Source organism: Falco cherrug, chromosome 1 (genome assembly GCF_023634085.1).
Source record: "Falco cherrug isolate bFalChe1 chromosome 1, bFalChe1.pri, whole genome shotgun sequence".
NCBI lineage: Eukaryota > Metazoa > Chordata > Aves > Falconiformes > Falconidae > Falco > Falco cherrug.
Window position 1 is genome coordinate 58222769 of NC_073697.1, and position 27953 is coordinate 58250721.

Genomic DNA, 27953 nt, shown 5'->3' on the forward strand with positions numbered 1-27953 from the left:
GGCGGGACGGGCAGCGGCGCCGCGCCCCGCCGGGCACTCGGGACGGGCTCCGGGCGAGAGGGGCGAAGCCCTCGCCAAGCCGGGCAGCGTCGCGGGGTGATGACCCCTCTGTGGAAGGCCGTTCTCTCGGAGAGCCTCCTGGGTAGGTGGCGGCGGTGCCGCCCGAGGGGGCTGGGGGGCTGCGAGGGCCGGCGGTGCCCGCGGCGGGCTGGGCCGGGGCGGGTGAGGCAGCGGGCGGCCCCCTTCAGCCCGCCCGGGAGCGCTGCGGCGGGGCGGCCCGGCAGGGCGTCGCGGGGCTTACCGTACGCCGGGATGGAAAGTTCCTCCGCTGGAAGCAATGGTCACTGCTGGGTGCGCTCTGGGTTCTTTCCCTCTCCTGATGCTGGAGTGCCGCTTGCCCCTCGGTTCAGCGCGGTTCACTGCGGGCTCCCGGGGCAGGTGCCTCCCGGGGCAGGCCCCGGACCCCGGTCCCCCCGCGCTGCACTTGGTGCGTCTCCTGCAAAACGCGGAGAAAAGCGTAGTGCGGTGCTGGCGTGCCTAGGCGAGGTGCCTTCAGGGGAGAGCGGCGCACCGGTGTACTGGAATGATTTCTTTAGCCACCGATCTGTCCTTGAGGAGCCCTGAGACACGGGTGGGCTTAGCCAGCGCCGTCCCCCGGGCAGTCACCCTTCCCTGGGCCGAGCTCCTCGTCCCTGAAGATCAAAGTAGCAACTGCTGACTGAGGGGAGGGACCAGCTGTTTTCTTCTCACCGTTCTATTTCCTAGGAAAATGTGTTTGTTTGACTTGAAATAGCAAATATTTCTTCACAGACAGTGGCTATTGGTACTTGAGCTACTTTCAGTTACATTTGATAGTCTTTATTTGGAAGTTTGTATTTAAGTAATCTCCAGGAAACCGTGCTGTGTCTGTGATGGATTTTTTGGGCTTGTTTGGTGGTTTTTTGTTTTTTTTTTTTAGGCTACATTTCCTGGTCTCTTTACCATGCACTGCCACCGATGATCTATTACTTCCCCCTTCAGACACTGGCACTCACGGGTCTAGAAGTTTTTGCTGTTGCCTTCTTTTCTCCAATATTCTTAATAATTGGCCCTTTCTGGAGATTGGCTAACAACAAGTACATCCTAGCCCTTCTGAGACTGGCTATGGTTGGTAAGTATAACTCACTGTAGTGAGTTACAGTTTTCATCTTGGTATCGAGGTGTAAGAATAAACCTTCCAAATTGCCTAAAAATTAAGATGATTCTGAAAAGAGACACAAATAAGAAGTTCTTGCTGTCCCAAACTCATGCTTTTATTTTTCTCTCAAGCTTTTAGATATAGCCAGAGGAAGGATCTTTTGCATCCTTTTTATTGGTTTTTAGACTGGTACCACATAATTAAAGACAAATCTCATTTCACTTTTATTTCTAGAACCTTTTAAATTAATACAAGTCATGCCCAGTAAGAAAAATGCTTTCAGTATTGCACAGAGATCAGCAGAGCAGGTGGATTTTGTATGGTAGTTCTGTGTCTGTGGCAGTGGGTAGGGATGAGCCTTGTTGAACAGCTTGAGGCTATTGTAAAAGTGATCTGCTTTATAAAAGTAAGCGAAACGTTCTTTTTGGTAGACTTAGTGTGTAAGGCAGCTTTTTTTTTTTCAAGTTTTTTTTCTTATTAAATCTATTTATATGCCTGTAGCGTATTGATGGGATTATAGGCTCATCCTAAATGGGTGATGGCTCTCATATTGTCAGTTGCACAGGAAGAAAGTTTGATCTTAAATATAAGATAAAGCTGCCTCACTACACATCCCACATACTCTTCCCTAAACCAAGACTTGCTGGGATTCCCTCATTGGTTTTCAGCTAACTTGTGCAAGTCTTGGCTCTTTTTGATTTTCTGAAAGTTTGTTGGCAGAAGGTTTGGCAGCTACAGCCACATTCAGAAGCAAGTTTTTTCTAAATTTGCAACCCCTGGATGAACTCAGGGGAGCCAAGGGTCTCCCATGCTGCATAGAGGGAAAATGCTGCTGCTCAGTGATGTGTTTCGGAAGTAGCAGTCCCTGGCTTCTCATTTATCAATATAAGATGATAATCAGATAATCTCTTTCCATATAATTTTCCTCTTTTACTGTTAGAAGACAGAATAGGATCATATTATTTACTTTCCCTTCATGATTTTTTTAAAAAAAGCAATTCTTGTTCTTATTCTCTGGAAGGATACTGGAACTGAGCACAGTTTGTTGACATCATCAGTTTAGCTGAAGAGTAGTTTTACCATGTTCTTTTCTTTTTCTCCTCTGTCCTGGTTTCAGCTGGGATGGAGTTAACAGCACTGTACTAGCTACTAAGAAAGTTAACTCCATCCCAGGACATCCTCTTTCCATCATACCCATCCTAATACTTTCTTGTTGGTTATTTTTAATAAACTTTTCAGTGAGCAGAGTCTTCCATGTCAGCTTCTTATAGCAGTGCTCACTGTATTGCTTTCTACAAGATCTGCTAATTTAGATACTAGTAATGAGTGTAAGAATTTCATATTGCACCCTGCCTTCCTTCAGATTATCAGTAATACAAAATTTGCCATGTTTATTGAAGATTAGTCCTTCAGATATCTGCTGTGTTTACTTTACACTTTACCAAAGGAGATGGAAATCCCTTAAACGTGTGTAATTTTTGTTCTGCTAAGTAAAGAGCAGTGACAGGCCTATAATGGTGTGTAAAGTCTGTTGGTTTATGCCTGTTTGCTTCACCTGCATCACAAGCTCCTGAAGATGTTAACTACAAACAAAAAGCTAGCACCTCCAGTAGTAATCTGGGGAAAGAATATGCTAATAGAGGTGGCCACAGAAGGAGGAGACTGAAGCTGTACACATCCTCAGTCTGGGCTAACCTGAGCATTGCTGTACACAGGTATGATCTCCCCTTCATTCCTGCCTGAACAGGAACTGTCCCCTCAGTGACCATATCCCCCTGCTGTTTCCATCTCCCAAATGCTCTTAATATTGTCCTCCCCTTGGCAAGTCACCACGGTATTCTCTGCCTGTACTTTGTATTCTTCTTACCTGTTGCCCTACAGTGAGCTTTAACATTTGAGGAAGATGCAGGAGCATGTTCCTTGCCCTCTTTGTCTCCAGCAAGTTGTTTAGCAGCCAGCGGTAACTCTCACTCTTCACTTGCTTCCCTGCTGCAGGTTCTTGGGTCATCCAAAAGCCCTTGCACAGGCAAGACTGGGCTTTAGGACTTTCCATACATATCTTTTTACTTGGTTCTCATAACTTCATTCTATCTTTTGAATTATTTCTGTCCTATCACGCTGTGCTGCTGTCTCTCCTGTTCCTCAGTTCTTCCTGCTTTCTTCTTCATAGCCAGACACTTCATCCTTCTTTCTTTTTTTGATCTCTTTCCCTTCTCAGAAAGGCCGTGGCCTTCCTCTGAGGCTTGTTGAACAAAATCAGACAGAACAATCTATCCCATGCATGCTCCACCCCATTCCACTGGAGATACTCAGTCTTCAATTTCACAATCAGAAAATCTGGAAATTTTTCGTGCTTAGCTAAAATCAGAAAATTTAGAGGTTTGAGGGTTTCTTTTTGGTTTTGATGGAAAAGGCTCTTCCCTTATTCATCATCATAATCTTTCTTTTTGCCTTTTCAGGAAGCTTAATTTTCTCTGAAACTTTTGTTTTAATTTCTGTATCCTTTCACACTACTTGATTTTGTGTTCTGTTTAAAAACAAAGGAACAAACCAACAATGAACTACCCCTGTGGTAGTGTCTATTTGAATCTACATCTTCAGACAACATACAGTAAATTTGTTCGTTTGGATAGATATATTTACGTTTAGTTGTACTTGCTCAACAACAAAAGGTGTGTCTACTGTAAGCAGGCAAACCCACGCTAGCTTTAATCTGGCTAGCACAAGTGATGAAAGATTTGAAGAGGCTGAGTTGTGGATTTCAGCACAATTTAGGGACAGAAATTTGTGTGTATTGTATGTGCAACCCCTAAAATCCATAAAGTACATCTTTGCTACACATTGATTTCATTTTACCATCTTTGCCCTAAGCTTTGCATCTTTTACTCTGAGCAGAATGAGCAAATAAATAGTTGGAGGATTCCTATCATGCATTGCCAGTATCAGCAGCTCCATTTCTGTCCTTCCTTGCTTAATGTCTCTTCAAGTTTGACTCATACTCAATTAGCAAATGGCTGGTAGTAAAATAATGTTGCTTCTGCTGTTTGTCACTGGTCCTGGGCCGGAATTTGCCACACTGGCTGAAGTTATAAGAATGTGTGTGAGCCATAGTCACTTGGGTTGGAAACCTGCTAGCAGAGTTTAAAACTGCTGATAAAGGTGAGGCCTCAGTGCTCTGGGAAATGCTGGAGATGCATGTGCATGGTCTCTTTCAGTGACTGGGAGAGTGACAGTTTCCAGTAACAAGATGACCCAGGCTGCTAATGACCACTTTGAGACCAGATGCTGGGCCGGAGAAAGCCTTGCTCACACCCGCTAAGGCAATTACCTGCTAATCCTTGTGCAACATACGGCGACTGCTCCTTTCCAAAAAGGATATGGCTTTTGCCACAGTGCACTTACCTTTATGGCTTTTGAATTATGTAAGTGCACTGTGGCAAAAGCCGTATCCTTTTTGGAAAGGAGCAATCACCATACATAACATTTTATGGCTTTTTGAGTTACATAAGTGTGCTGTGCGCTGCTCAGGAATATCTGTATGTTTAGATATTTTATCCATATATCCCATTTATGGAATCAATGACCACAAGTACTTAAATTAAGGCAATCACTGTATTCTTGGATAGTTACTTCATGTTATGTTTTTCCTGAAAATGGTAACTGCTATAATGTCATATAGACGCGGGTTCTATCCATACCTACTTTTTTTTTTGGTTTGTTTAAAAATGTGTAGTGTCATGTGTTTTCAGATGAATGCTGTAGCCATCCAAATTGCAGACAAGATTGAACTAATGCACAGGAAATCCTTCATACCTGATCTCTATTGCCTATTAAAGCAACCTCTGTATGTGTGTGTTTGTTTGTAGGAAGCTTAGCATCATACCAGGCGCCAAATGCTTTAATTAGGCTATTCATCTTGGCTGCAGGTGTTTCTTCCTCATTGCTGGTTCAAACAGTAACATGGTGGTCAGGAAACAGTTTACAAAGGTATTTTCTTATACTGATGGGTTTGTAACTGACCTTTCTTTATATTAAAAAGGTGGGGTTTTTTTTCTGAGATGATGTGTTTATTTTTCTCAAATGCATCGCTATTTCAAAAATGGATCCTTATAGGTTCATCAGGATATGGGGCTTCATGCTAGGCAAGATAATACTCCTTGTTCTTCGCATATGGTATACATCGCTAAACCCAGTCTGGAGCTCACAAGCTGCCAATACTGTCATACTGACAATTGGTTTTATAGCAGCAGTGGAGCGAATTTTTTCAGGTAAGCATAGTACAGCAAAGATGGCAGTTATGAAAACAACCTCATGTATACTTACGTATGTGCCACTGGGTTTTGATTCTTTGGTTTTTTTCCTCAGTACAGTTTGATTTTAGACGTGATGCATGAGCATTGCAGGCTTTAGAAACCATGGGATACTTCCATCTGCCTGTAACATGGCAGAATTGATACCACAATTCATACAAGCTGTAGTAGGTTCGTGTTGGAACTGACAACTAATTGCATTATCAGTAATGTGACAGTAATGCAAACAAAGGCATAACCTAGACCAGTAAAACCAGAATGGGTTATCCTCATTCCAGCATGAAATACCTGTTGTATTTCTATTATTTTCTTAATTCAGTCTGCTCTTTGAGTTTCTCTGCCAGTGTGTATCCTTTGACAAAGAATGGGAGACAGGACAAAGCTATTGAACAGCTGATTGGCAAAATCAGGGGTCCTCAAACTTTTTAACCAGGGGCCCAGCGTGCGGATGCAGTGGCAGGCAGCCATCTGCGGCTGCTTGGTTCCCACCCCCCGCGGGGGAGGCAGGGGGGTTCTGTAAATAGCGGGGGCTGGATTGAGGACCCTGGGGGGGCGTATCCAGCCCGCGGGCTGTAGTTTGAGGACCCCTGGGCAAAGTAAACAGAAGTAATTGGAAGAGTGGAGAAGTTGTCCTAGGCGAAATTCGCCTGAGTTCTTGGAGCGTCTGGACAGAGTACACAGCAGTAGGGGCTGGCATAGGCTTAGCACAGTTGAAAACTGTGAAGGTAGTACTGCCAAGGGTTGGGTAGTTAAGGCACCACATGTTAAATGCTCAGAAGTTCTTTCCTTCTCAGTATAACCTGGATGGGATGAATTAATTGGAAGATAAGACCTTATCTGTGTGTAAGTGGGTATAAATTGGCATCATGTGTATTGTTTGTAGACTTGCTTTACATTATGTAAATTAAGCTGAGCTTTCATCATAATTTAGAAAGGGAATCTACTGCAGGAGGTTAGGAAGGGAATCTGTCTTCTTCCTAGGTGACAGAGCAATACATCTATGCAATTAAAGGTGCTGCTTTCTCCTTAGGTGAGAGGGGATCTAAAGCACATGGAAAAAGAAGAGAAGGGAATTAATTTCTGGCTTCTTTGGAAGTGTCAGGTTCTGTTCTTATCAGCGTTTAGAGTTTCAGAGAACAGAATTCTCTGAACAAATTCTGATAACTTTTCTGTGGATTTTCAAAGCCAATTATTTAAATTCCAGTAATATGAGGAATAATCATATGGGCAGGCTGCCATTTTTGTACACTTAAGGTGAGTAGTTTTCCTGACAGACCTAGGAATGTTGTTAATAGATTTTTAGTCATCAGTGTCCACAATTGATAAGATAAGTTTGCTTTTGTGTCTGAGCCAGTAATTTATTGGTAATTTTGTGGTCTTGGCTATTTCTTTTTCTCAGTAACCCTTTCTAATAGGATTTGACAGTTTGCGGAGTTATATTTCTATTCTTATTCTAGGTGGAGACAAGAGGAAACAAGAAGCAAACAAAACTGGTAATGCAATTAGAGAGACTGTTTCCCACCCTCATTGGCTTTTGTCAGGGATTGCTTTTGGCAGCCTCATGTTCCTCACCCTGTGGATATTTGGGGAGGTCTCATTAATTTCTAGATGGGCAGTAAGTGGACACCCACATACAGGTCCAGATCCTAATCCGTATGGGTAAGTGGGTTTTTTATTATTATTATTGAAACGAAACAGTAATCAAAAGCCAGTGCTGTAGTAGGTGACAAATTAAAACTCAACCAGATGATGGTATAAGAATTTACATATAATAAGGTGGGTACAACGTACTTCATGCAGAGGACTTGGGGAGTCATTCTTGCTTTCAGATACCTCTGAACATTGTGTCTATACCAATAAATCTTAAAATTTTCTAATAAAGAATGATTTTTATTTCAGCAATAAAATACTTGATTTGCCACATTGCAAAACTATTTTTAAATTAAGACTGAGGTTCAAGGGCTTATGAATGAAGTACATCTATAATATGTAGTAAATTAATCCAGCAGTTAACTTCAAGAGAGCAAGTGGTAGGAGACAGTGTATGTCAGAGATGCATGCTTGCATATTAAAAAAAAGAAACTTTGTGCAATATTAAAAGATATAGAAGTTTTGGTTAGTAAGAATTTAGTGTTAATGGTGTGTGTCGCTCATCTGGGTTCCAAAAATCTAGAAAGAGACTGGATTACTTATTCTGAGTCAGCTACATGTAGTGGCAAGTGAGGTAGTAAATAATTTGGAATTAGTATACACAAGTGCTACCCAAGACTAATAGCAATGTTAGATGCTCTAGGATCCCCTATTTGACGTGAAGAAAATACTTCTGTTTGGGGTCCTCCCTCGCATTTTCTCTGAGTTCTTTTTGCCTGTGTGCTCAGTATTTCAGTGGAGTGCTTCTGTTGGAATGTAGCTCACACATTATGATAATCTGCCATTATTTTCAACTAGATGTTTTTTACGACCAGTAAAGGGGAGAAAATGTAGCAGGGTGTGAGATAAGGATATTTTGTGCTCAAACTGATCTCTGTTTAAAATAAAAGGATTATTAAATACTACCAAGCATCTTTGTCTGTAAGTCTAGAAATCTCTTTTTCAATGCCAGGTGTTTTTAAAATTACATTAATGTATGATTTCTCTTTCCTTATTGTTGTATTAGAGGTACAGTTCTGTTGGGCCTGGCTCATGGACTGATGCTTTCATTTTGGAGCTGGTCTTCTGTCACCAGTTTTGCCTGGTTTCTTGTAGGTGGGTGCAAATCCTGAGCAGATGTTTTGTTTCTATTACCTTATTCCTTTTACTCAAGCTCTCTGACCCTACACCGTATCTCAGAAAAATCAGCTGCTAATCAAAGCATCTTTTTCTCTGTCACTGACTGTAGTATACACCTCTGACCAGTTGACTGAGGGTTACAGGCCAAATCTCCAGGCCATGGCAGAGCAGTGTTGCTCTCTTCAGAAGCCCCTGTTGAGGTTCTGTTCCCATGAGTAGCATCTCAGTTCTCACCATCTGCATTGTGCAATCTGTGGTTATGGGGCTGAGGTGACACAAGCCTCTTGATTCTGCAGAAGGCACAACAACTTCTAATTCAATGAACAGTTCACCTGGAGGCAAGTTTGCCTCCTGTCTCCTTAGTTGCAAAGATCTCCAGGCAGTAAAATAGTATGAACATTAAAGCAGTTCTGCTGGAGCAATGTATTTGTGAATCAGTCAGCGTACAGTAAGTCTTGGGCGGTGGGAAGAGGGATTCAAGTGCTGGGTCTAGACATCCATCTTCAGGAGGATAGTATAGCTATGCTGTGGAACAAGCTATGCATAGAACAAGTCAGAGGAGATTTCATTCTGCTCTTGAACTGTGGAGAGGTGTGTTTTCCGTACCTTCTCAACACAGATGGATGGATGGGTGCAGTTTGGTTTAATTTGTGGGCTCATCTGAGTGAAATTTAGTGGTATAAACGTTCTTTTAAAAAACCCATAAAACTGCTGCCTTTTTGACCTTAGCTAATAGTAGATGTTCAGATCAAGAAGACAAAGCAGTACTTCCTACAAATGCTTAATAATAAATTGGGACATATCAAAATACAGGGACTAAAGGAGATGATGAGTTGTGTTTTGCTTTTTTCTTGTTCACCTTCTCTTTTGGAGCACTTAAGAGCCAATGCTTTCAAGTAATTTTCCACAACCTTGAAGACAAGAAATTTTGTGCAAACTGAGTTTCTCCTAGTTGGGAAACAAAATAAAATACCAAATACCAGGAAAGTCACAGTAGAGGCATAAGAGTTGGCAATGCTTAGGCCATCAGTTGCCCAAATACCTTTTACCTTTCAGTGCAAGTGTTAGTTTTAAGAAATGTGTGTGGAGATTGTAATGTGAGTATGAGCATTTTATTTTTGAAGTACACACATTGCTAATTTAAAACAAGTTCAGAATGGTTCTTTAGCCGATTCAAGCATTGTATTCTAAAGTGCTCAGAAACTTTATGTATAAGAGTAAAATACTAAAAGTGTTTCTATACATTTGCTATCATGATGTGAAAGTCAGTATTTTCTTAGCTACAATACAGTTTTAAAATGAAGTTGACCTGTTATAGAAAGTTTCTGTGGCTGTTAACGTTCTGTTTGGGGTCAAATCCCATCACAGTCAATGACAGTGTGGTAAATCAAGGATCTTGCAGCTAGTGAAAGATAATTAGTTGTTTTCCTGCCCATCATACGGTTTTCTAAAGGGAGAGAAGATCAGGGAAAGATGTTTTCTCTTCACATTAACCTGTTTGATTCTTTCTGTATTATGTTAAAGGAGGTTCATAACAGACGTAAGATGTTAATCTCTTCAAAATTGCATCATCCCTCTGTTTTACTGGGAGAGCTCTGTAAAAAGAACTGTTCAGTTTTGGCTCTTGATGTTTCTCTGCTGTCTTTTTGCTGCACTGTTATCAGCTGAATAGGCAATCTGTAAGAGAATGAGATGCTGTGAAAAGTAAGAGGCTGTCTTTGGCTATTGGCAATAGTCCTTCTAGTGATGTGGTTTTCATGCCTGCAAAGCAGTTATATTTCCCCAGACTCTCTTTTTTCCTAGACAGAATGTGAAATAGAAGGTGGCAGATAACACAACTGGCTTTGACTTACCCTATTTTCTATCCCTTTGCAGGTTTAGCATCTTCAGCTGGTCTCCTTTATTTACGCACTTGGAGTGCTGCTGTTGCAGGCAACATTCTTGCTGTCTTTACTATGTGTGTGTGGCCTCAACTGGCTGGACGCTTCGTTAGCTGTCTGCATCCTGGGAAAGCCATGAGTACAGCCATGTTTGCCTATGTTCTTGAATTATTCTTCTGTGTATGGTGTACAGCTTATAAATTTGTACCTGGAGGAATTTATGTTAGAGAAAGCTCCCATCTTCTTTTAGGTACATTTATGACTGTGAACAAATACGAATATGCTTGCTTTAGCCTCAACCAGATGTTTAAGATGTACCTAGTGTATAAATAGCATTTCCAAATGCTTGGCTGCTGTTTGATTTACTATGGTAAGAGTTTCTATGAGAAAATTAGTGAGATGTGAAAAAAATACTTATTTCTTTACTGTTAGAAATAGTTTAAAAAATGTGGTCACAAAATGGAATTCAGTTGAGGGAAAATGACAAAGTGAAAAAATTCTGATAACTCAGTATACAACTGAGGAAAAGATCTTTAGGGTGACTGGTTAACAGATATGGCTGCAATCCAGGGTGTGAATGCACCTGTATGCTAGCTACCTAAGATAGCATTATGGTACCTCAGGTAACAATATAGTGTCCAGAAACTCAGGGGTTTGTGAAGGCTGTGTTACTGGGACTGTAAGATAATTCAGTGCATTATATTGCCCTTCTCTGAGGAGCAAAATGCAGCATCCATCTGATCTAGCTAATCTGCATTTGAGACCTGAGCTTCACTTCCATGTGGCTCTATCTTACGCTTTGTGGATGGATACACCAACATGTCTGGAGGAACAGTCAATAAGACTGCAGTGTCAGGAACATGCAAGCAGGAGAGGAAGAAAAGAAATTGTCAGGTGTTTGCCAATGAGCAAGAATCGAGGTGAACAAATAGAAAGGTTTTAGCAAAATGATGCCTTGATGAAGGTGAGAAGGTGGAAATGAAACCAACCCTTTCTGGTTTTGTCTCCAGAATTATTTTCTTAATAGGTACTAATGTGTTTCAGTAGCATATTTCACTAATTATATTTAAACAATGCCAAACTTTGTCTTGGGCTAAGTGTGTGGCACATTTTAAAATGTTTCACATTATCTTATATTTTGTTTGGAAAGAGTTAATGAATGCTGTGCTTAGCTTGTTGCTCCAATGGTTTTAGATTTTGTACATGTCTTTGCAACCACATTCTATCACTCCAGTTTCTTACACTCCATATGTGTTTCTTATATTACAGCAATCACATGCAGGGTTTCAATTTGTTATGTTTTGAGGAGAGTTCTTTTATGTTTATTGAAGTTTTCTTTGTTCTGAAAGCACTATGGGGGGTCCGTAGAAACAGTTATCTCAGTTAATTTAATTTTATTTTTTGAAGTTACATGAAGAAACCATGCAGTAGAGGAGTGTCAATGACCCCTGAGTAATGCTGTGACAAAAGAGAAGCTGTTATATAAAATCCCTCTCTGTCACTTTGAAATACACACTTGTGATTAATTCATCTGACATGATGGCTAGAGGGTAACACAGAGATGGCTCTAACTTTCTGGTAAAATGAAAACTTTGAACTGAACCTGCCTCAGCTGATGACACTACATGAATTTATGTTCCATCTGAGAATCCAGTTTCTGTCTTTTTGATGCCATCCCGTTGCTTATCAGATTTGCAAATTATACCATGAGATTGTGTATTTGTTGCTCGCTTTTACCCTTACAGCTTGGCTTTCTGGCAAACTGCTTGTTTTCTTCTGGTTTCTTTCAGGTGCAAGTCCTATTTCTTGCTTTCTCCTCCTGTCCAATATCCTGCCTTTCTCTTGCTGCAGTTTGGGTAGGGAACTGCTCCAGGAAAAGTGACAATGAAAGTAAGATCATTATATTCAAAACTTCTGTGATGCTTCGCTATGATGTAACATAGTGCTGAGGGGTTGGATCCCTGGTCTTTCTTCAACTTTAATGGCTTTGAATTAGCCTTCCTTTGAGCAAATTTTGTGTGTGCCCCCTTCTTCATTGCACTAGACCCATCTTCCCGATTTGCAAACTTTCACTACAACTAATTTAACAAGTAAGGTCAATAAGAAAATACTAAGTAATGGCTATTTCATCTTCAGCTATACCTCTGAAATAAAACGTGGCTTCTATAGTTAATTAACTATGCCATAAAGATACTAAGGATATATACCTTCTCTTATCCAGTTGATTATGCTCCTGCGTTTTCTTTGCTGATAACTGGATCCTTCAGCTCTTAAGGCATGGGAAAAGAGCTTGTACTATTAGTCTGAACTACCTGTTGAAAAGAAAAGATATCATCACAGTGCATTGCAGCAGTTAAAACACTGAAGTCTCTTACTAGCTTTTAAAATGTATTTATAGTGTGTTTAGTTACTCTTTAGAAGCACAGCTGCTTCTGTTGGCTCTGGGGTACAGGAATGTAAGATGCTGCCATGTTAAACTGCCCTCCCAAACTGTTGCAGTCTGCTTACACTGTTTCAGAGAAAACCACTGAGCAATTGTTTTTGTAGTTCCTATATAAAAATGTTGTATCTTGGTGACAGAGCAGTTAATTTGCAAAGATTATAGACATCTACAATCAACAATGTTCAGCATAGTTCAGAGCAGACTTCATAATGTGAAGGAGTCTTTGGCTAGATACTTTTACTGTTAGGTCTGCTATTCAGTCATCAGCACAAAGCAGGCTTAATAAATCTGTTTCAGGTGTGTTAAATCTTAGCAGTAACTTATTTTAAAAACACACAACCCCACCCCCACCCAAAAAAATAAAGAAAAAACAAACAATATAGTTTAGAACATCATTATTTTTTGTAAAACAGGTGTTCAGTGGTATTTTAAATAATCTTTTAGCTTTGAATTCTTATTGCCGTACTACTATTTTAAACTTTGTTTTGAAGTATTTATCATTAGTGGCATGTTTAATGTCAATAGCTCACTTTGTTGGAAGCAGTGCTTATGTCAACAAGTACAACAATGTAAATTAAAAAATGTTTAAGTGCTGCAGGCATAGTTGAGGTGAATACTGTGACAATCAGTAGGATCTTTTCTATCAATAAATCTCATATTGCCTGCATTACTACATTGAGTATGACATTTATCTGTGTTTGTGCTTTGAACTGTCTGTTGTTGGAGCCATAAAGTTGAATAACACAACAGCTGGGAGTTTATAAATGATGCATTTATGAGCAATGTTTAATATGTTAAAGCTCTATGAAAAAAGTAATGACTTGTATTTTTACAGGATTTATAATGTTATGTATTGGGGTAGACTTTCTAACAGGACCCAAGAAAGACCTTAGCTCTATCTTTGAAGTGAAAAGCCACCAAAAGCCACTATTCAAAAGGAGTAAAAAGTATATTAAACTACGTAAGTATAATTGTACTTCCTTTCTTCCATGAGTCTAGGAATTCTGTCTCAGGAAAAAGAGTAACACGGTGCAGTGTTTTGCTCAGATGTTTTAGATATGTTTTTTTGGTGCTAGCTTTAGAACTGGATTTTTATAGATGTTATTGCCATAGTTTTAGTTTTAATGAGGACATATACTACTGGAGGAGTTGATTCTCTGTGATTACAGTTGAGAGGGAGGCTATTCCCCGTGGACTATGTTAAATGGAGACCAAAAAAAATGAACTGGTGAAAAGAGAAAATGTGAAAATGGATTTGGCATCATTTGTGATTCCATTTTGGTGGTTGAGGAGGAGATCTCTCTGGAACTTAGGATTTATTGCATCTGTATACAAAAGATACAAATGATTTTTCAGCCCATTCGGTATGTTGATTTTTGAAGCAGTTCAGTGTGACACCCTTTATAGGACTGTGCGAGCTGGCTGGCAGTGGGATGGGACTTGGCTGCCCCAGGAGCTGCTGTACAATGTGACACCCCTCCTGTGTGAGGAGGTAGTCCTGCAAAGCCTGTGGTGGCTGACATCACAACACACTTCTGACACCTTACTACACGTACAGACCATGCCTGTCCTCAGGAAACCTTTGACACGTCCTGTCTGTGAACTATGCTTAGGGATCCCCGCTTTCCAGAAGATGTGTATGAGGTCTGCTTTTTTCCTTAGGTTTTGAAAAGAAACTAAAATACTTGAGGTTTTACTGCTTTTTGACTTGTAAACCTCTGGAATCTATCCACATGATGTTTTCAAGTATTTCTCTACAATCATTTGAGCATCACATTTTTTTTCATTGTTAGCTTACTTTTTCTAAGGAAAAAGTCTTATCAGTATTATGAAGTTTGGTAAAGAAAAAAATTGCTAGGCATTAGGGCATGCTGACCCTACAGAGACCAGGATGCTCAAGGTTCACATTTCTGCATCTTTTTTTCCTCTGTGACTTTGGATCAAATCACTTATCATTTGTATACCTCATTTTGCCTCACTTGGATGGCAGAGAAAATAGTGCTTCGCCACTTTTCAGGACTGTTTCTGAAATCTTTATGAAGGTCTTTCCCCTATGTTCTTAGGGGGCCAGAAGAATGTGGGCCCTGAGAGTTTTTGTGTTAGAGGCAACATGAGCACCAATGCAAGTGGCTTGAATATTACTATTCAAACAAATTTCACAGAAGTTGAGTAAATACTTCAGAATACTGTGTGTCACAAAAGCACAGCCCTTGCTTAGCTGATTTTGTGACATTACAACAATAACTCTTTTACTTCCTTGTCAGGCCCAGACTTCTATTGTTTCTCAGCTTCCCCTTTAAGAACCTTTGCATCTTGGAGAGTACAGAATTGCTTGACATTTGCTAATGTCAGCACTGTCTTTCTTCTGGCATCATCCATGGTAAAATGTATTTAAATTTTATACAAAATTGTTCCAGAAAACTTGCATAAAAAGAAATGAAGTAACTGCAGAGGGGTTTGAGCATCAAATTACAAGGTGCCAAACCCTGAGAGCTCTTAAGTGTCTGCTGTGGTTATTTGGAAGGCTACAGGATCAATGGGAAAGCTCTGAATTTGCATTCTGTGAAGCCACAATGCCTTTCCAAGAATGTGTCAACAAAGGACTGTTCTGGAGGTCTGGCAGGGTTCACATCTTTCTGACATCTAAAGGCTTGCAAGTAAACTAAATTTTTTTCCACACACTGTATTTACACAAAATAAAAATGGTATACTGCAAATACATATGTGGAACACAGAGAGGAAAACACTGGAGGGTTTACATGATGCTCTTATTCATGCCCTATAATGAATTCTTCAACAGGTGTCATTTTTGCATAAATATTCCAAGGAGTTTTGGTATATTCTGTCTGCTCAGCCTGTTGTGTTTTGGAGAATGTAAGTGTATCTGCTCACACAGAGATATTATGTGTGCATATAAATACTCTTTGAGTATGCTGCTTTGGACTGGTGTTGTCACTGGCATGTGTGGAAATCTAAATGTATACGTTTCCCATTCTACAAATAGCCTATACCTTAGCCCGATAGTGTACCCAGTTCTGTTTAACTGCAATAATATTATTTTCTCTTGCTTTAAAAAAACTTTTCTGTGTTCTTATTTTTCAAGTATTGTGGCTGTTCGTTGGCATTGGTTTACTAGGATTGGGTCTACGTTATAAAATTTACCAGAAGAAGTTGGGCCAAGGGGTGAGTACTGTGTTTGTGAAAATGGTAACTTTCAAATACACAGTAAAATGTGCGTGTGATATCTTAGATGTGTTGGTTGGTACTGAAGAAGTCGTTGTACCAGTATCCAAGTATCCAGCAAAACTAATGCAGAAAGTAAGATGGAGAAAGTTTTAATTTGTATATTCATGTTGAACATGGGAAATATCTGGGTCTCTGGAGATTTGTAGTGCTGCTGTGGACGAAAAAAATATTCTGAAAAACTGAGAGATGCTTGCCTTGTCTATTCGATTTGAATGTTACTTTTATAAATGAGTTTGAGTTGTGTTCAAAACCTAACTGTGCAATGCTGTTAACCTGATTCTATATTGGGGAAGTCTGAACAGATAACCTCCTGAGGTTCCTTCCAGCTGAAGGAATTCTATCCTTCTGTATTTATATGCATACCTGAATTGAACCTCTCTGAAAACTTGGTTGACTTACATTAGACTTAGACTAGTTATGGAAATTGGATAAAAATTGTAAAATTCCAGTTTTCTATCTGGCAAGAAATTAGGTATTGCAATTACAGTAACAATTAAGATGATTAATGCTCACAAAGTTTAGCATTTGTATTACTTACAGGTTGTCAGAGTGTGTTGCTTGCCTATTTAGTAATTTTAATTAAAAACTGGAGCTGTTTTGATCACATAAAAATTAACATGTTTCCATTCTATGATTTATATGAGATATATATTTATATGATATATATATTTGATTACTAATATAAAATTGCATTTTTGGTGCAGTTGTTTGCAATTATGAATGAGACTTTTCTTTTGGTGTCAATTCAGAAATAGTCCTTTCAAACTTGCTTTTGACATGTATTCCTCTTGGTATTTGTTTTGTTAGAGAAATCACTGATGACAAATGCAGGAAAAGATGCAGAAAAGGTGATGAGAGAGAAGTAGAAATTTTGTGTGTGTGTGTGTCTGCGTGCCTGCCTGCACATGCATATTCACACATGCACCCAGACATAGACAGTTGGCTTTGTTTTTAGAACTCATCCAGGTTTGTAGTACCTTATAATGTGGAAAAAAGTGGGTAGTTCCTCTTAGAAAATGAGAAAAAATCATATTCTGTGTCATGTTCATTTATTTACTGTTACTTGTAATAATTAATTTTAACTGTGATGACTTTTCACCTCTTGTTAATAGCAGTTTTTTCTCAAAAATACCAGAAGTCTTTTGTAATCCTGACAGCTTTATTAGGAAAATGTATTAGTTAAAACATCTCTTCTTGTGTGTGTTTTATGGCACTATGCATCTGATGTTGTTGACTGCAAAGGTATAATACATAAAAGTCAAATTGTACTTGAGTTTTATTCCATTTATTTTTTTGAGGTTCCAAAAAGAGACTTCTCTGCTATGATCTGGCCTTTTAGATTTGCATATGACAATGAAGGATGGTCTAATTTGGAAGGATCAGCTAATTTGCTTAATCAGACAGGTAATGTTTTTTTTCCACTTCATTTATATTTGAGAGGGTTCATCTGAAGGGACAGAAGCAAGAACACCTGCTGGGTAACTGAGTCCATTCTTGCATTAACACAAGACCCTGTGTCTAGTGGCTTTCTCCTGAATTTGTGAGCTGTTCCAGTGCAATCACTTCTGTTAAAATTCCATTTGCAGAGGTGATATTTTTATTTTTTCAATGTACTTTAAAGAGGTTTCTGGTTGGAGGAAAGACTGTTAATTATTTGGATTTTTTTCTCACGTTGCTGCTGTGTTACTTGTCTATAGAGGAATTCTTTACAGAAATGAAATAATGATCAATATCGTTTTAGAAGTTAATGGTTTTTAACTTCTCTGTGTTTTGGGTTTTTTTTAAGATGTGAAGCATTATATAATTCCTAATGGGTCTGAGATTAAAATGCCCTACAGAGGATGTAAAGAGGAGAAACAGACAAGTCTGTTTCCGTCACTGAGCCAGAGCAATGTATAAAAGAAAAATAGTGATTGTAGTTTGATTGAGTTGTTATGATTTTACTGTAAAGAAGGGTGTCTAACCTGTTGCTCATGGACAGGATTTTGGTTGGGAAATTAGCTATAGGAAATGAAGAATTTGGACCTGACTAGTGCTGCTGCAGGGTGCACTGAAAGCAATTGACCAGTGGTGTTTGTAGGTGTTACTTGTTTTCTGCAATACCTATAAAATAGGGAAGACTGGGAGCTGCCACTTTGAGGTTTAAAGCAGACCAGATTAGGAAGCATCCACGCTGCTGTTCCAGCATTTGTGTTCTCCTGTCCTCCTGTGGTGTGAATGCACCACAGGGCTTTCCTGAGCGGCTCAGGCTTGACAGACCTAAGCAGTGGGAAGGCGCTGACACAGGTGCTGCTGGGCAAACCTTGATTTTGTGGCAGAGATACCCAGGAGTCAGTGAAGAGGCAACAGGCTGATTCATGCATTGTTTACTCCATTGTCCCATGACCAAAGGTTCAGAGGGCTGAGCTACACAGGCTGTCTAGCAATAAGAGAAAACAACTGGGACATTTGATGAATTGAAACTTGGGGCATTCGTGTAGATACGTGATTCCATAGCTCATGTCTAGGTATTTATTTAATCTTTGCATATTTACTTATGAAATGTAATTAATGCATTTATTTCTGGTACCTGTAGTTTAAATTCATGAATATTAGAGTGATTACCTGGTCATGTCTATTGAGCATTTCTTTGTGGTAATGAAGTATCACTTCTAAAAGAAGCAATTGGTAAGTCAAAAAGGCAGCAAATTCCAAAATATAAACGAACTAATCTTAATTCCTGATTGCTGGAAACAGTATTCTGGAGTTTTATATTACATGTATATTGTTGTATAAAATAGCACATTAACATTTTTTTTTAATTATTTTTATTTTTCAAATTAACTTTCAGGAAATGGCATTAATGCATTCAGAGTTAAGCTGGAGAGTCTTAAACAATTTGTTTGCTAAAGAAGAGTAGCTGATTTTGAGAGTCACAGAGAAAAGTGTGGCTAACTTCTTCAGCATAGGGGTTATTCTTAGAGGTGTGGTCGAGTGCATTCCATGGGCTCATCTCTCTATTGGAATAGTGAAGATGCAATATGTCTGTTGTGACAGGAACTCCTGTCTGCCCTGAAGGGAACCAACATCAACCCCTCTCAATGGTTTCCGTCATTGTTTATGTGGCCAGCGTGTATGGTAATGATGTAGAAGCAAAAATCTGGGAATCCACTTAAAAGTACTCTGAGCTACTGTTTTCCCTGGTAGCATTGCTTTCATAGTGCTAAATAAGACATTTCAAAAGAAAAAAAAATTGTGGCAAGAGTGATGCTGGATAGAGTGGTCTTAATTCCTTATAGAAGGGCTGCGGATGAAGTGGTGACTTGATCTGCCTTCTGGAGTAGGAGAGCATTCCAAGGGGGGCATAATCACAGCAAGAAGGGAGCACTTGCTGTGGCTGCAGCCATACTGACCTGCTATGCAAGCTGAGCCTGGATGGTTCAGCCAGCCTGTGGCCAGCTTGCAGACTCCCACCTTCCTTCAGGCATGGGCAGGTCTTTCTTAGCTGCCAGTTCCTTGGGGGACTGCATAGCTCTTCCCATATCCTGCAGCTAAAATATAGGGGAACCTGTCGTGTTGTTCTGACAAAACCACACCTGAGCATGTAAACAGGGAGGGACCACAGTGCTCTGAGAAAGTGAGGTGGCTGTGGATTGTCAGCAGTTCGCTAGAGCTGGGAGCCCTTCTGTTACCATGCCTGGGGGCTGACACTAGGTTGCTATCAGCTGATTAATTGTTTTGGCAGCAGCAGCCTGCTCCCTCTTGCACAGGACCCTTTGGAGCAGAATAGGATTTGGTGGATGAAAGTGAGTACAGATGTGCTGTGTAGCGCTTGTTCATCAACTTGAAAGCAGTAGACTCACTACTGTTAATCTGTGTATGCATGTTACGTCTAATGCTTTTGAAATAGTTTGTATGAGGTACATGCAGGCCAACTGTACTGTGCAGTCTCATGCATGGCTGGCTATGCACTGTAGGAAGGAGCTATGGCAACAAAACACTATGGATCTCTTCATCAGAGGCTGTATAGCCTACAGTGACCAAAAGTTTGGGCGTGACTCTGTTGCCAGTGTTAAGATTTGCCCTGATTGACTCCTGAAGCACTTGGGTCCATCCCTGTGTAATTAAAAGGGAAATGATGACATTATGTAGTCATTTATAAATCAGATTTATAGGTCACAATTATAAATTTGGAAATATTTTTTTATTCCCCATTTTAGATGCAGATCTTATCACTATTATAGAGAGTGATGCCTCTAAACCATTTATTGGGAACAACGATCCAGCAATGTGGCTAGGAGAAAGGCTAGGATTTTACACAGATTTTGGCCCGAGCACAAGAGATCACACTTGGGGGTGAGTAATCTTTGCATGCACAGTGACGGTAAATAAATGTAAATACACTACCCAATACTAACTCCACTAGAATGTGGGCAAAGAATAATTGGAATCATAATCACTGTAATCACGTGTTGAAGCTTGTCTTTAAGACCACACTTTGATTCCTTAGCGTTACAGTGCAATGACATTTTTTTGTTGTTAAAAATGATCAGGTTTTGGTGCCTGCCCTGTGAGCTACTTTGGCTTTGACGATGCAGAGAATGGCATCCTGCCCCTTAACGTACAGATTTGGAAGTCTGGCATTCTAAGTACTATCTGATTCCCTTTTCCATTATTTTATTCTGGGCTATGAGAACTTTAGATTTCAGGCTTAAAAATGTGACAGCAGTTGGAAAATGTTACTGCACTTGAGTTATTAGAAATTTTGAATTAATTACAGACAGCTTGGGCTGTCTAGTGGGAAATGGGCATAGAAAGGTGCATGTCTGATTTTACTTTAATGCTTGACCAACTACCAGTTATGTGTCTTTGAATATCTTTGCCCTCTGGGAAGTAGTGGCTTATGATGTGGCTTTTTTTTTCAGGGGGATATGCAGATGTCTGTGACAGATGGAACTTCCTAGTGATGTTGCAATGGCTTTTTAATTTTTGCCATATGTGAGGGGAATTTAGTAACTTTCCTCCTCCAGAGCCTGTGTCTTTAAGTGATACAGAATAGGGCAGAAAAGTCATTCTCTGAAATTTTCTTTGATGTGTTTTGGAAAACCCAATGAAAAATTGTTCTAGGGTTGATTCTGAACATAAGCTGAAAGAATGAGAAGTCTCCTACTTTAAAGATGGATTTCTACTTGCATCTACTTCTAATAAAATAAATTTTAATTACTGGTAGTATACAATTCTGTTTTGTCTGAGGTTGCAGATTTTGAAAGGGTCAGTGTAAAAATTCATGTATACAGAATGGTATTTCTTAGTTTAGGAATGAATTTGATAATGCATTTTTAGACATGTACTTAAGTAATATTTTAGAGGAAAACCTAAATTCAGAAAAATCTGCTAGAGATGGTTTGTCAGTTTAGTGGCCATTAGTCTTCTGCTCACATTTATCTGCTTAGTTCACTCTTGTGAAGTTTATGAACTGCAAAATGTAACTGTTTCTCTCCTCTCATGTAGGATTATGGTGCTATCGAGGTATCCAATTGTAAAATCTACCCATCACCTCCTTCCGTCTCCAGAGGGGGAGATTGCACCTGCCATCTCCTTGACTGTCAACTTCACTGGGAAACTGATTGATTTTGTTGTTGCCCACTTTGGAAATGAAGAGTGTGTATTTTATTTATCGTTACATATGTCATGCGAAGTTGCGTAATGTAATTTTAATTTGTGAACTTCTGGGATTTCTTTTGTACATTTTAAAATCTGCTGCTGTAATACTGGTTCTAACAAGGCACATTGGAGGAAATATTACGACAAAGCTACTGGTGTAAAATTTTGAAGCGTTTTTAAAAGGGGACAGATGTGTCACACAAAACTCAGCTGACCCTAATATCTGAGTTACTAGAGATATAAAGGTATAGTTTTCTAAACCACAACAAGTAATACGTCTACAGATATATCTCAGTGCAGGATAGCATCCTTCTGACTTTCTGCATGTGGAATAGATCTATTATATTCCACAATAAGTGCAGATACTTAATGAACATCAATGATGCTATCTATCTTTAAAATCAAAAGTAACAATTCTGAAACCTCCAAGACGGGACAGTGTTGAAACAGCAATACACGTATCTATTTAGTGTCCTTCTGACTCTATGACTGGAAATAGGAAAGCTGATCTCTGGATTCTGAAAGAAAGAATTATACCAATAACTCAAATATGTGATGGAAAAGATTAAGGTATATATTTTAATTCTTTACTTTGAAACAACATCTTGAGTATTTTATGTGTAATGAATATTAATAAGGCATAGTTTTGTGATTGTCCATGTAGCTGTATTTTCTGGGTTTTTTTGCTGCAGTGTTAAGTATTTTTGTGGTTATGTAGTAAGATTCAGATTTTAAAAAAATATTTGTTATAATTCATGAAGAGGCAAATTTATGGATTGGGTGCAGTGTATAATACACAAAGGAGCTGCTCAGAAAGCCATAGGAATTATCATTATCCCATACTGAGCTTCCCCATTTCCTTCCCCTGTGCAGAAGCTGTGCTCCAAGCATGCTAAGTGTTACAGGTTTCTGTTTTACTAAACACATACAGTTGTCAGAAACTACTCCAAAATTTGAACTCTAGAAAGGAATTTCTTTCTGTGCCTTACACAGATGGTTAGATTTGCCTCTTTGAGAAGCTGTTTGTCAAAGTAGAAGAAAATAACACTGTTTTCCCCCCTCAGAGAGGAGTGAGATAAAGACTAAGGAGAAAATAGGAGGAGACACATGAGAAACAAGTGCAAATTGCATTGTGTTTTGAGGTGAATGAATTTGTAATTGAATGTCACACACAACTGCTTGTTTTTCATCTTTTTCAATCTGCTGCTTAGGATGACGTAAACTACAGAATACAGGATAACTAGGAATTTTTTTGAAGACTTTTAAATGTGGGAATATAACAATGCCTGTGTCATTTAAAAGAACCCATTTTCTGATGTGGTGTAGTTCTGGATAGAGCAGCTAGCTGAGCAGGCTATTTCACATATACCTAGGTCAGGCTTCTGTTTAAATGGTGAGGTTTTTTGCTCTCATGTCTGTGTGCTCTTTCTCCCTAATGCATTTGCTTCAGTCAGAAGTACTGCTATTCAGAAAGCATAGCAGCATTTAAGTTCATGTCTCCTTTTGGGATTAAAGATTCCAAAACCAACTTCCTGTCTCTATAAAATTTAGCCCAGTTTACCAGAATGTAGAAGAGAACATGCTTTACCCAACTGTTCAAAGTTGTTAACGTGAAGAATCATAGAAAGACAACTATCTTTATGACAAATCCAAGGACAGGGAATGGGACCCAGTGCAGTATTTTACCAGGCTCCACTTAGGCTATCACTTATAGTCATGCTGGAACTGTTGTGTAGATCTTGTTAAAGAGATGCAGAATACCTGCCAAATGTCATTAAGCGTTAATGGGATGACATAGGTCTTAAGTTATATTTCCTAAATTATGTGACCCAGACTTTAAGCCTATATTCATCATAAAGGTTTTGTTAGCATGGGAGTTCTTTGTTATGCACCTTGCTGTGCAAGCACAGTTGAATTTCAAGTGCAGGCAGAGACAAAGCCTCAGATAACCAAAACACTTACGTTCACATTTCTTAGTGATGAGATCGGTATTAAAAACAAAACAGTAATAGAAAAAAATCGTTCCTATAATGGTTAGAAAGAGAACCTTAATTACATCTACCATGACCATGTGGCTTTTATCAAACAGTGATCATTTTGAGTCAGTGAGCTTTTCTGTAAGCTTTCATGCTCTTTAATACTGAGCAATAAAAGAGGTACCAGATTAATTTGAGGTTTACTGTTTTATAGCTCAAAGATTCTGAGCCGAAATGTATATATGTTACAGTCTTTTCTCTTTCTTTCAGAGAGGACTTGGACAGAAAACTCCAGGCTATAGCTGTTTCAAACCTATTGAAGACTAGCTCTAAGCAAGTTGTGTTTCTAGGATATATCACTTCAGCTCCTGGATCCAGAGATTATACTGAATTAATAGAAAATGGAAACGTCCAGGTAAGGTAAAAGCACTGCTTCTTTTAGCAGACTGAGATAATATATATTTGAAACATTCGGCTTTCAAAGTAGTAACTTGGAAATAGATGTATAAGAAAATACATGCACATTTTCAAATAAAATCTTCAGCTACCTCATGACGTGTTATAGAGAAGGTGGAGTTACAGAGTGAAAGAACGAGAAGCAATGGACAAGAGTTGCCACGAGGGAAATGCCAGTGAGACAGCAAAAGAAAAACATAATGATACCGAAGTTAGGGTTGTCAAGCATTAGAACAGAGAAACTGTGACATCTCCATCCTTGGAGATGTTCAAAAGTTGGCTGCATAAGGTCCTGGGCAAGTTACTTTGATTGGGAGAAGGTGACCTTCAGACATCCCTTCAACCTCTAATTCTGTGATTCTTCTGTATTAAAACTGAGTTCTGCAGTTTGGTTTTTTGTTACATGTTAAAAAGTTGTCTGATTTGTCTGTGTCTAACGGTGGTTTTTTTCTTTCTACCTTATTACAATGTTTTAGGCAAAACATTTTTCTGCAGCAGGTTTACACATTGGTTCCTTTACTGATTTAAAGCCTACCTGTAAGGAAGGCTTGCCTTACTTTTTGAAATTTTTTTCCCCCTTTCACTCATAGGATATTGACAGTACAGATCATGACAGATGGTGTAGCTATATTATGTATCGTGGCGTAATAAGGTATGTTAAAGTGGATCATTTATTCATTGGTTTTAAATATCTTTATATGATAATCTATTTTACACCCTTCTGTAGGTAATAGTGGAAGAGTCTTATATCCCTAAACAATTACGTATGGAAAGTTAGATATATCATGAAGTAATGTGAAACATTGATCTTAGGATGAATGGGTGTATTTCTGAATATAATTTACAAAGACAGTATCACAGGTTTCATCCTTCTGCGTCAAAAGCCTTCAGGTCTAATCTGCTTTGGTAACATAAAACTACTTTTTTCCAAAGCTCTGGCTTTGCATCTTCATTCTAAAACGTCAAGGCTAAGCTCTAATTCGTATGTGACACAGAAGATACAAATTTTGAACTATGATTGTAGGGTTTGTTGAAGTAAAATGCTGATCTAATCCAGCCAAGCTTTACACTGGATTTAATGGAAACTTTAACTGTGTAAGCCCATATTGAAGGACTTTCCTCTGCTGCAACCTATGCACACCATATCTTTTAATACCAAGTTGCTTGTAAATCATTCTCATGGTGATGTATGTACCAGAAAGGAATTCAGCTTATTTGGAATAAACTATGCAAATTCTGCAGTATTCACAGGAGTAAAACCAGTAAACTAGATGGCTTAAGTAACAGTCTCAAGTAACAGTATTGAGAGAAAAAAGAAAAAAAAGGCAACAGAAAACACAACAAAATCCTTATTTGCAATCTAATTTTTCTAATTACTCCTTCTATTGATGCTTGAGCTCCTTTCTTGAATTTCAAAATCTTTTCAGTGAAAAAAGGTGGTGAGCTTATACCAGTATGCACATTCTAAAGCTGTTGTTTTAAAAGTAGGTTTCTAGATGTAGAACTTATTTTTGTGTCAAACGCTTGCGCTTTCTTAGTTTTTCCACTTGTGACGTTGTTATGATGCTTATGTTTGTAGAGCACTTTAAAGTTTTTTGAAGGTGAGATTCACAGTAATGGAAAGTTAAGTTGATAGTTAAATAACTCTTGAAAGTGACATGAATTAAGAATGTGGTGAAATTCCCTTGAGTTATTTCTTCAAACTAACTCTTCTTGTATTGGACAGGTTGGGCTATGCCCGCATATCTCATGCTGGTTTAAGTGATTCAGAAGTCCAGATGGCCAAATTTAGGATCCCAGATCACTTGGATAGCTATGTTGACAATGACAAAATTGTCACTGATCCCAGCCAGGTTCCCGAAGACATTCGTTTCAATCCCAGGTCAGTGTATCTCATAAGAAATTGAGGGGATGATGTACATGATGTCTTGTGAAAGAGAAGTCTAGGAACAAAATTCCTCTTAAAGTGGGAGGCACTAGTCAGTACCAAACTGAGCAGAAGATTAGGAGGCAAGAAATTCTGATTTGTCGTTCCATTTTTTTTACTGACTTGGTATATATGCCTTGGGAAAATCAGTCTGCTGTGTCGTAGCATAAATTGAAGGTAATGCTTATTTCACCTAGGTGATTAATTTCTGAGATCTTTTGATAGTGATGTTTGCCAAGTGGTGTGGTGACTCATTTTATGGATGATGAGAGATCTCCCATGTTTCTTAGCACTTCTGAGGATTGGGGTCTTAATACACTGGTACTTAGAACACAAAATACAATATACACATTAAATATTCTTTGCATAAGCATTTTAAAAGATACAATATTACTAGAGCAAAATTTCAGGAGAACACCTGAGGCAGTATGTTACATATGTCAAGAAGAAAAAAGGGCTACGTTTTTACATAAAAGATTATTTATTTCTAGAGTGCTGTCATTTTCCCTCTGGTATTGCATAAGGAAAAGAAATATGGAGAAAAGTATTTATTCTGGACTGAATATCAGTGAAAAAGTCATGAAGTTTGAGATAAATGTTGCCACAGAGAGACAATTTCCAGCAATGACATTTTTACTACTTCTAACATTCATAATACAGAATATATTAATTTCTTACATACACCTAATGGTTGAGCTTACTCACTTTTCATTTACCGCTCAGTCACTGGCTTCCTGTCTAAGCAGGAATTTGGCCAGTCTTTCTCCCATGCTGAAACTTGCCTGAAGTTAGCATTCACATTCAGATTTTTCTCAGTTGATTTCAGCGCAGAATATTCTTCTTGTCCTAATTTCTTTTATGTCTGCCTCTAAGCAGAAAATGTATACCCTTGAGGAATAAGTTTAACTTTTTCCAGTTAACTATAGTTCTTTTGAAATAGAATGGCACTGCTCTTAGATGTTATTTGGCACTGATATTTTGAATAAGTACTACATTTTACTTCTGAAAAATCTACCAGAATAGTCAGTAGTCCAAAACTTTGATTTAAACATGGCATGAAAAATTACAATTTTCATCATAATTTTCAAAAATAAAATGTGCAATATTAACAATAGGGTTGACTACTTGGATACTGTGGGGGGTTACATTGTATCTCCAGTGAAGTCGCTAGGAAAAACTTAGGGCATAGGATTTGACTACATAAATGCACACTCACCTTTGTCAGCTAGAGTTACATTTATAGAGTACCTATGGCATTAATTCCATCAATGTAATGAAATGTCTCCATTATAGTCAAAGGCCTCTAGTTAGTAATAATACATAGATTATGATTTATATTTAAATAGGGTTGTGGCCTGTTTCTGAAATAAACTATCTAGAACATTCAGAAGAAGTGTTAAATAAATCATACACTTATTACAGTATAATTGCAGGAGTTAAATCATGTTGTAATGGTTTTGCTTTGTTGAATATTTTTTTTAGGTTTGGCTCTTATAAAGATGGACATAATTATGAGCATATTCATCACTTCCATATGAGCACTCCTAAATATTTTAAACAGACAAATTAGAATGAGAAAATAACATATTGCTGGAACCAACAAGAAAGGTTTGTTGCTTGAAATTGAACTGGCAGCCAAAAAGACTACATTGTTTAAGGGCGAGCAACTCCCATGGTGCATAACACTGCAACTGTCTAATAGTCGGTGACTTTAATGACTTGTCGTCACTGTGAGAGGGGGAAGACACGTGTGTTTTGATAAACTGGTGTCTACCTGGGCCAGATACCTGCTTTGTATGCAGCAAAGCAAGGGTGGGAACTTGCTTTGACAATAACTTCAACTTTTTTGAAGGTATTCTATATTGTGCTGTTTCAGAGCTGAATGTACCTATCCACTTTTTCTTTCGAGTCAGGTATGACCCCTTTCCTTTTCTGGGAGCTCAATGGGACAGTCATAAGCAAGGAATTTCAGCTGACTTCCACACTTTTTTGATGACGGAGGCAAAGCAAAATAATGTGCTAGTGTATAGGTAAACAGTTGATATGTGCTGTAGGTAAACAGTTGATACGTGTTGTAGTCCTGCTGCTGTTGCAATAAAAAGTTTGGCCTTTCCAAAACAGGAATG

General features: G+C 38.8%; 1 protein-coding gene across 2 annotated transcripts; it reads left to right on the forward strand.

Annotated features, from left to right (window-relative positions):
• CWH43 (cell wall biogenesis 43 C-terminal homolog) lies at positions 1-27953 on the forward strand. 2 transcript variants are annotated; one of them, XM_055700960.1, is made up of 17 exons: positions 1-142; positions 959-1150; positions 5044-5164; positions 5291-5445; positions 6945-7146; positions 8144-8232; positions 10132-10386; positions 13415-13540; positions 15683-15762; positions 17124-17229; positions 20025-20160; positions 21316-21465; positions 23715-23859; positions 24491-24552; positions 25627-25782; positions 27310-27435; positions 27741-27953. In XM_055700960.1, the coding sequence occupies exons 1-16, from the start codon at positions 100-102 to the stop codon at positions 27395-27397; spliced, it is 2106 nt and encodes a 701-aa protein (XP_055556935.1). In that variant the 5' UTR covers positions 1-99; the 3' UTR covers positions 27398-27435; positions 27741-27953. The 2 variants fall into 2 exon arrangements, with proteins under 2 accessions (XP_055556935.1, XP_055556934.1); XM_055700959.1 differs by having other exon boundaries at positions 27310-27953.

Excerpts from the sequence above, each read along its gene's own strand:
- CWH43 (XM_055700959.1), top strand. The coding sequence starts at position 100 with ATGACCCCTCTGTGGAAGGCCGTTCTCTCGGAGAGCCTCCTGG. Across the intron at positions 20,161-21,315 it reads ACAAGAGATCACACTTGGGG|GATTATGGTGCTATCGAGGT; the intron begins GTGAGTAATCTT and ends CCTCTCATGTAG. Across the intron at positions 24,553-25,626 it reads ATGTATCGTGGCGTAATAAG|GTTGGGCTATGCCCGCATAT; the intron begins GTATGTTAAAGT and ends TGTATTGGACAG.